The 9,767-nt window shown below is 45.2% G+C and overlaps 1 protein-coding gene across 2 annotated transcripts; it reads left to right on the forward strand.

Annotated features, from left to right (window-relative positions):
• Positions 1-375: 375 nt before the first annotated feature.
• btbd3b (BTB (POZ) domain containing 3b) lies at positions 376-6,495 on the forward strand (the record flags this gene model as incomplete). Of its 2 annotated transcripts, none has more annotated exons than XM_084451571.1 (4): positions 376-710; positions 2,130-2,244; positions 4,206-4,324; positions 5,463-6,495. In XM_084451571.1, 4 exons carry the CDS (start codon positions 376-378, stop codon positions 6,493-6,495), a joined length of 1,602 nt encoding a protein of 533 aa, XP_084307697.1. The 2 variants fall into 2 exon arrangements, with proteins under 2 accessions (XP_084307697.1, XP_084307698.1); XM_084451572.1 differs by having other exon boundaries at positions 2,154-2,244.
• Positions 6,496-9,767: the final 3,272 nt, after the last annotated feature.

Here is a 9,767-nt window from a genome sequence, read left to right on the forward strand (position 1 = left end):
AGCGTCAGTCCGGTGCTTTGGACTAACAGTGATGGGGACCCAGAGGAGACTCTCTAGCACCGGATCAAACTTCAGACAGAGGGAAAGTGCCTTTACAACCGACGCCTGAGAGCTCCTCCGCAGAAAAGTGAAGGAGAGGTAGGGAGGAGAGAGAGGAGCACAGCCCCCTACTGCTGTTAGCCCCACCAAAGGGGAAACTCTCGGGGGAGGATTTCTGACTATACCTGCTTCTTCTGTGGTGCACAACTAGCCGCTGCCCTGTCCAGAAGTGCTCTCCTCACCCCCCCCCCCATCCTCTCCCCCTCTCCGAACCTCTGTCTCCTCCCGGCGAATGTCTTCTTCTCTGCATGCGCTCCTACTGCTCGGCAGGTGAACATGGTGGATGCCAAGGGACGGAACCTGAAATGTCTGACGTTCTTCTTGATGCTTCCAGAGTCGGTCAAGGGCAAGTCGAGTAAGAGCTCGAAGAAAGGCAACGCCAGCGGCGGCGGCGCCAAGCTGCCACCCGTCTGCTACGAGATCATCACCCTGAAGAGCAAGAAGAAGAAGAAGATGGCAGCGGACATATTCCCCGCCTCCAAGAAGCCGTCGGCCGCGACCACTGCCACCGCCACCACCACGATCCAACAGTACCAGCAGCAGAACCTCAACAACAACAACACCATCCAGAACTGCAACTGGCAGGGTCTTTACTCTACCATACGAGAGAGGTAGGTAACGCTATGCAGCCCTCCTCTCTCCCGGAGCCAAGCACGGGCAAGTCAGGGAGCTGACACAGAGAACTTCTCTCTCATCCAAGTTCCACATGAGAGAGGCGGTGAAGCCATACTGCATGCTGATTGATTACCAAGTGATTGAATGACAGGGCCACCTGTTACCTTTTATCTACTGTATGTAAACTATGTTTATATACACTACACACTGACCCTGTAACTCCTGTGAAATTATCATGACGTGAATGAGAAGTGAATTTTCCTTTTAGGAAGTTTCAGTTATAATTATAATTATAGTCTTCCTATAAACTACAAACTACAGATAGGAATTTTGTAATACCACGATAGTTCCCTGTGACTTGCTGTGGTAGTTGGTAGGAGGAAATGTGTGTGTGTGTGTGTTTGTGTACATGTGTGAGTGTGTGTGTGTGAGTGTGTGTGTATGTGTGTGTGTGCGTGTGTGTGTGTCTCTGTGTGTTGACAGTCCACCGCCCTAACACAGCTGGAGGAATCTCCGTTAACAAGTTCTCTGCTCCTGGATACATTGTTGCCCTAACAGAAAGAGAGCGGAGACGTGATGGGCGTGTTTGATTTATGCACAATGTACAGAGGTTGCTCTGCAGCGGAAGCAAAATATTTGTCTTGGACTATCAGTAAAAACCTTACTGGCCAGAGCAAATGTGTGCTTTCAGACCTGGCTTTGTTGTCTGTCCAGAACATCATGGTGCTGTTTACCCACCTCTGTGACATATCCTGGCACTGAATAATAGATGAAGATTGCTTTATTGTTGGTCCATTTATTTTATTAATATGGATTTTCCATCGTGTTCCAGTCAGATTCATTGTGCATTTTCTGTTTAGTTAATCAGTTAATAATCAGTTAATAAAATGGAACAATTATTTATTGAACAATCATGCTATTCCATTTTTTCCATTCCTTTGCTCAATGGGGGGGGGGGGGGGGCTGCCATACTGTAAGCTGTAGAGTTTTAATTGAATAAGCCTTGCAATGCTGCCGTAAGCTACTGGAACACATCACTTGCATTGTATATCTGTGGATGCCTTTTTTGTCCCAAGCAGACGCGTGCAAGACCATGTAGTTCTGTACGACATTTCAACTGAGAAACAACAAAGAATGAACTTTGGCTGGCCTATGGGTGTATTACAAGATTCTTTCTTCCACATTCTCAGGGATTCTCTGAAATGTAATTTCGACATAGATTTATACTTCTGAGAACTTTTAAGTAATGGACCGACAGTGGTAGTGACATGGCGAGTTGCCCTCCTTTACATTGCAAGTAAAAATATCGCTCTGAGGCCACAGTGTGTCGTCTAACGGTAGATCTCTATCATGCAGGAAACCTGCATTCAATACCCGGTCAGTCACTGTTGTGCACTATGAAATCAACACCACAGATCTTCCTCGTCTCCGTTTTCCAGAAACTCTGTGATGTTCAACAACGAGCTGATGGCCGACGTTCACTTCGTGGTGGGGCAGACGGGAGGAACACAGCGACTGCCTGGACACAGAGTAAGACACACCTCTCTCAAAGAACGTCCAGTTAGTACAAACAGGCACCAATCATCACCTCATCACTGTTAGTATCATGATAGGAATGATCTCTCTCACTGCGGACGGTAATGGACGTGAAATTCTTTGTGTTCCAGTCTCACTTCCACGCCATGAGTCTCTCCAAGACGCTACTCAATTATTTATGTAAATGAGGCTGAGGGATGGAGAGACTGAGACAGTGAGGGAGGAAGAGTGTAACCTCTTCAACGGTCATCACACCCACTTTGAACTGATCCCTTGGTCTTTACACTTGTGTTTCACATTTGCACAAAAGGACTTTTGATAAGATAACATCCAACAGGGTACTGTGTTGTCCCAAACACATATATACAAGTGTGTCCACATAATGCTGCAGACGAGCCATTGGCTAGTTTCAAAGTTATCGCTGTCACATAGAAATTATTCAATGATTGGCCAATCATATTGAGAAAACAGATGTTCTTCTGTTAGTGTTTTGCCCACCTTGAGCTACTTTACTGTTCTAGACACTTCTTTGCTGGACTGACTTCTTTGTCTGTGCTCGCCCCTGCCCCCATTGTATTTACCAGATGTTCACATGAATTATTACTTCCTGTTCATAACATTTTAATGGACCATCCATGGCATGCACTGCGTTGAACAGCACTTTATCATAACCTATCCTTCTTAATATGACTGAACATCCTTATCTACAGTAATTACAGACGTATGCCACTGTGATTCTCACCTCCTTGAAATGGAATCGGCCACCTAGTGTGTTCATTTTCAAAAATACACAACGTCAGTTGAGCCTGGCATGACTCATCTCTTCTATTCATTCTTTGAAGCCAAAATTCATTAGCCTATGATTGGTTGCCGTGGTGGTGCACTTTGCACATTTTATGGAAAGCAGTTATGGAAGGGCACTGTGGATGGTTTCACAGCCCCTTCAGCCTCAGCCAATATGCCAATGGGCCATGATGAGATTCTGCTGAGCAATCTTTATGATGGCCTGTTGGCAGCTGTTCAGACATGCATTATGATTTTATTTACAAAGTTATGTTTTTCTGTGACGTGAGAGCTGCAGTAACTAGACATGCCCTGTCATATTTTTCATTATTTATCATAGGCTATACTTTGCTCCAAAAGAATATCAGTGTACAACTGAAATTCAATTGACCCCCCTTCACAATATATATATATATATATATATATATATATATATATATATATATGTATTTTTTTCCCCTCAAGCTACACTAGCTAGCTGTCTCTAGTTAATGCATTTTGTTTTCTGTTCAACTAGATCTCCGACATTGTTCAATTAGATTTAGAGCATCTGCAGTGCATCCTCCTCCCGGAACCCAGAATGCACTTGAGTGTGATTCAGATCACACAGGCCTCTCATCCCTCTTCCAGTGAATCATCTGCAGTATTGTGTTGGCATGGGATTTCATCATTAACTGAGATTCATTAACTGGGTTCATTAGCTTCTGAGGATAGAACTTCTGCCACACCCAGTTTCACTGGCATTATAAAGCAGGCATATTCTTCATAAAGAGAGGCAGTTGCTATCTTTCATTAGAAATGTGTGGTTTTGTGTCCCCAGGGGAATTAACAACTGTGGTTATACATTGCTGAGTGTGGGTGTATCTTTATGTGTGCTACATCAGATTTAATAGTTCAATGACTCCAGCGGTAACAGCGGTTGAAACTCATATCCCCCCAAGAAGAGAGAGCTGCACTGTGTCATCTTCCTTCCTGAATATTTCCCTCACTTATTGTATGTCACTTCAGCCCTGTGGTCTCTCACATTTCCACGTTTTATCTTCCTCATAATCTCTCTCCTTCTCTCTCCCTCCCTCCTCCCCTCCCCCTTTCTCTCTCTCTTTCTCTCTCTCTCTCTTTCTCTCTCTCTCTCTCTCTCTCTCCCTTTCTCTCGCCCTTTCTTTATCCAACAGTATGTTCTGGCGGTGGGCAGTTCGGTATTCCACGCCATGTTTTACGGGGAGCTGGCGGAAAACAAGGATGAGATCCGGATCCCAGACGTGGAGCCAGCGGCGTTCCTGGCCATGCTGAAGTAAGGGCCGGTCCTCCTTACGTTCTGTCACTCTGTCTACAGCCTCGCTCCCTGACCTCTGATGTTCCCGCTTATGCCAACTCATCTCAACCTATGACAGGTTCACCATGGTCTGAGCACTGGGCTGAGAGGAACCATTGAGAATATTAAAGCTCTGGACTCAGTCCAGTAGGTTAATGATGTACTCAGACATCTAAGCTACTGTATCATTCCTTACAGCCAATGTCTCACAGCTATTAAAACTTAAATGGCTCTTGGAAGAACTTTCACTTGACCTAATTTGACTAAATTTGAAATGATAAATAATTAGATTTCACATCCAAGAGAGAACATAGCCTAGTAATGAAATAAAATCATTCTTGTTCTCTTTGTTGGTGATTACATGTTAACAAGCTGTCTCTATTGGCCTGGGGCCCTGTTTCCGATAACGGGGTGGTAGGTCTCGCCACAGTAAAAACCACCACTCCTCCACTCTCTACCTGCGAAACAAAGCTAATGATGTCAGTTATATCACTCCTGATACTTGTTATTGTATCTCCCTTCACTAGATTACTTTGTGGTTCTTCCTCATCTTTTATCTCTCTTTCTCTCTCTCTCTCTCTCCCCCTTCTCTTATACCTCTACTGTCTCTCTATTCATCTCATTTATGATTTCCCTGTCCCCAAGTGGGACCTGAGTGCTAAGCCAGTGTGTGGGAGGAATATCTTACTGCGCTCAGAAATGAATTCGGCTCTGTACTGTCCCCCCCGCCCCCCAATACAATCACACCTCACTTTATTTACAATCTATTCAGTCAGTTCATTAATAGCCTGCTGTGTTTTCACAAATAAGAGTTTCAGTCGTGAAAACAAACACCGATGTTTTCTTCTAGGGTTCCTCTATCCTGGCTAAGACGGTGTTGTCATGACTATACATTGTCAGATGTACAGTACACAAAATCATAGTATTGTGCATTTCCCTCAATCTCTAGTACAGTAGCGCCATCAGATGTTGAAGTACGCCTTTCAAGAGAAATACCGCCTTTGGCAGCTTAGGGTTTCATAGACACCATACATACATGTTTCGGATGCACTGTAGATGTGTCCATATATCCACGTAATACCGAGCAGGTCTAAACCACAGATGCACATGTCCGCAGGTACATCTACTGTGACGAGATCGACCTGAGCGCCGATACCGTTTTGGCGACCCTCTACGCCGCCAAAAAGTACATAGTGCCCCACCTGGCGCGCGCCTGCGTCAACTTCCTGGAGACCAGCCTGAGCGCCAAGAACGCCTGCGTGCTGCTGTCCCAGAGCTGCCTGTTCGAGGAGCCTGAGCTGACGCAGCGCTGCTGGGAGGTGATCGACGCCCAGGCGGAGCTGGCGCTGCGCTCCGACGGCTTCTGCGACATCGACTGCCAGACCCTGGAGAGCATCCTGCGGCGCGAGACCCTCAACGCCAAGGAGATCATCGTGTTCGAGGCGGCGCTGAGCTGGGCGGAGGCCGAGTGCCAGCGCCGGGAGCTGACCACGTCCATCGACAACAAGCGCAAGGTCCTGGGCGAGGCCGTGTACCTGATCCGCGTCCCCGCAATGGCCCTGGACGACTTCGCCAACGGCGCGGCGCAGTCCGGCGTGCTGACGCTCAACGAGACCAACGACATCTTCCTGTGGTACACGGCGGCCAAGAAGCCGGAGCTGCAGTTCGCCAGCCAGCCCAGGAAAGGGCTGTCTCCGCAGCGGTGCCACCGCTTCCAGTCCTGCGCCTACCGGAGCAACCAGTGGCGCTACCGCGGACGCTGCGACAGCATCCAGTTCGCCGTGGACAAGCGCGCATTCGTCGCCGGCTTCGGCCTGTATGGCTCCAGCTGCGGCTCGGCGGAGTACAGCGCCAAGATCGAGCTCAAGCGCCAGGGGGTCCTGCTGGGGCAGAACCTCAGCAAGTACTTCTCGGACGGGTCCAGCAACACATTCCCTGTGTGGTTTGAGTACCCGGTTCAGATTGAGCCGGACACGTTCTACACAGCCAGCGTGGTGCTGGACGGGAACGAGCTGAGTTATTTCGGACAGGAGGGCATGACAGAGGTGCAATGTGGGAAGGTGACGTTCCAGTTCCAGTGCTCCTCGGACAGTACCAACGGCACCGGCGTGCAGGGGGGACAGATCCCCGAGCTCATCTTCTACGCCTAAGCTGATTCAATGGTTTTATAGTAACGTCATGGACTTCGGCAAATATTTTCTTTGTACACAATTATGTTCGATTTACTTAGTCATTTATGTATGAAAATATGTCTTAATATCTTGACAAATTTAGCTTTTTAAAAAAAAAAAATTATTCTGCTTTGTGGATTGGCCGCTGTAAAAAGATAGATTTCTGCTGAGCTACTCAAGTGAAATGTCCCTCTGAGAGAGGTGAAGAAGAAACAACATTTGATAAACACCGGATTCAATGTCATGATTTCTTTGCATAGCCGTGTAAATCATGTAATGTACAGTAAAAACTGCCACTTGTGTGGCTACTTCTGAAGGTATCTTACTGTATATGCTATTATTTTTTATTTTAATGCTTGCACAAAATGCACATAGTGTATATATATATATAGATATATATAGATATATAGAGCAGCAATACTTCACATTCTATTCTATCCTAAGACTAGACTAGCACTTCATGAAGCACTCCTTTTTACAATGGAGACTGGAGGGGAAAAAAGAGAGATATTCAGCATCAAACATCGGAAGCAACAATTACCATACAATGTCAAAACACATATTTCCAATTGAAGAAGGTGGTAGACCTATGTCTGTTTGTGAACTGAGCCTTTCATTTTATGATGATAAAGCTCTAAGGGACACATTGAGAGGGCCTGAGAGGTCTTAGCACTAGACATAATCAGATACTGTACACAGCACCCGTTCTCTCTACTGTGCCATGCACACTCACCCCAATCACTCTAGTGTTCTTTCAGTAAGCTTTAGGTTTCTATCCTGTCTGCATATATAAAGAGGTCCAGTGTGCACTGTTCACCTATAAACCCGTATAGTATTATTATCAGTATTATAACCTGCATTGAAAACATTTTTGAGTCACTGGAAACCAACGGGAATGAAGTCCTGCATTTGAGCAAATGTAACTGTTTTATTTATTTATTTTTTCTGATTTTTGGTTCTAGTAAACCATCTGGTTGTATGGTATTAGAAGATAATGTTGTGCACTATGGTGAATTGCAGAGCACTCCCTCCCAATGTGATCATTTGAACATATCAGTGCCTACAGCGTGGAGGCAGATATGCTACGGATTGCACTGATGTTGTTTCGTAAATTAGTTTATCGTTTTGTTAGTTATTCCTTAAAAAGGCAGCTTTTTTGTTGATTGGCTTTTGCTACGGAGTTGTTTTTTTCCTGGTAGAGGAGATCTGCCCATAGTCCGCTGAAGGCAGAGCGTCCAGAGGAGAGAGCTCTGGTGACACTAGTGGAGGTCACCTCTGTGAATGTTCATGTTCTGTGTTAATGTGTTACAGTGCTGAGAGACCTATGAATGTGTATGATTGTCAATGATGCAAATAAACCAAATTAGTGGTTCTCTACATGTGTGATTATGTGTTAATTGAGGCAGACTTAACCTAGTTTATCCCTCATAGCCTTAAGCAAAATGCTTCCTGTCTGATTTCATTAACCTTTCTACAGTAGCATCTACTTTTGGTATACAGCTGGTATATATGTAAGCAGTTCTTATGGGGTTAAAATGACGAAGCAAGTCTCAAATCTGAAACCACTGGGATCTCAGAAGCACACTATTCCCCATGGAGCTCAGTCCCACTGTTGGACCTCAAGTCTCATCCTACTGTACGAAGCAGACAGCAGTCCCAGTGGGAACAGCTTCTACTGCTCACAGTTCAGTCTGAGGAACGGTCTTCAAAAACTCTTACACAATCTGTCGTTTAAAAAGAGTTGCATTTTGTCAGATAATGCAGATGAAAATGTACATCTCAAGGGACCCAAGGGCTTCTGAGGAAAATCCAAAAGAAAATTACCTACACATACATCTAATGACAATATGGGACAAGGGTGCCAAGCTACTGTGAGATATAGGAATCATCTCAACCAAAATGTAACACCTACAAAATATGAGACTTTCTGAAACTCCAGACATGACAACTGGTGCCTCTTGAAGCTTTAATAGACCGTACTACGAACAACCTAATCATTCTTGAGAGCATGGCAGCTAGTTGATTACCGGGCCACTCAGTAACATACAGTGGAGACCAAGTTTGACAGAACCAGTGAGCGCAAAGCCTTTGATGAATCGAACTCAATATGTTGTGGGACCGGCCGTATCCGTGTGATTTTTCGTGATTCAACTAATGTTGTAAGCAAGACCATCAATATCGCCGGAGGGGGCAGGGGACGAGAGTGTGTGCCAGGTGACAGCAGGTCTGTTCTGCCACAGTGCCATCATCTCTCTGCACTGCGGGTACAGCTATTGTATATATAATATAATATATATAATATATAATTACACCTCAGCTGTGGGTAAAAGACTGGAAGAGAACCGCGGGCACAAAACATCCTCAGGCAGCATTTTATCCTAGAAAGAACAAACGCTTCACATCACTGGTGAAGCAAAGGGGAATGGCACTGTGTCGGGTTTCTTAAGAGGGTGAATCCTTCCTTTTCTGCAGGTGATTCTTTTCCTCTGATCCATGCCTCTCCTGGTGTTTACTGTACGTCGGTTAGCTTTCCTGTGTGTTTGTCACGATCAGCTCAAAGTGTGACTGGTGTTTGAGTTGTTCTTAGCAGACTACGTTCCAACAGGACACTAACGGATCGATAGCAAACCCCTCAATCAGCAGATGTAGGAGTAGTTAGAATGAATTGGCATTGTAAACCAGCCATTTATCTACAGTACCAAGAAACCCTAGAGACATCAATCGAGTATAGCGTCATTACTAGATTGGCTGAGAGGCTGGCAGGTTGAGTTTCCCTACTGAGCCTTTGGATAATACATACATCACGTACTGTATATCATATATGATGTATAGCATCTTGCATCATATATCTCCTGGAAATGTAGTGCAATCAGATCCTTCAGGGCCTGAGATCAAATGTATGGTGAGGGTTCCAATAGGAATGTGCCTGTCGGGGATGGTGAGTCAAAGTCAGTGCATTATTGATGGAGGGAAAAGAGCAGAGAAGACATGTCCTACCAAATGATAAAGGAAGGAATCTATGTTCTCCAAAGGCTCGATTGCAAGCTTGGCTGTCAAAACCAATCCACAGGATTTCAAAAATACAATTCGTTCTCCAAAACACCAAACCACCACATGTGGTGTGGTATGTGAACAGCAGTGGAGGCTCGTCCATTGAGGCAGGGGAGGACAGTCCTCCTCAGTTTTTGGAGAGAAGAGAGGGATTAAAATATAAATATATGCATTTATTTATTCATAATTAATATTATCTC

Source organism: Borostomias antarcticus, assembly GCF_949987555.1.
Source record: "Borostomias antarcticus genome assembly, chromosome: 2".
In the NCBI taxonomy this organism is placed as follows: Eukaryota; Metazoa; Chordata; class Actinopteri; order Stomiiformes; family Stomiidae; genus Borostomias; species Borostomias antarcticus.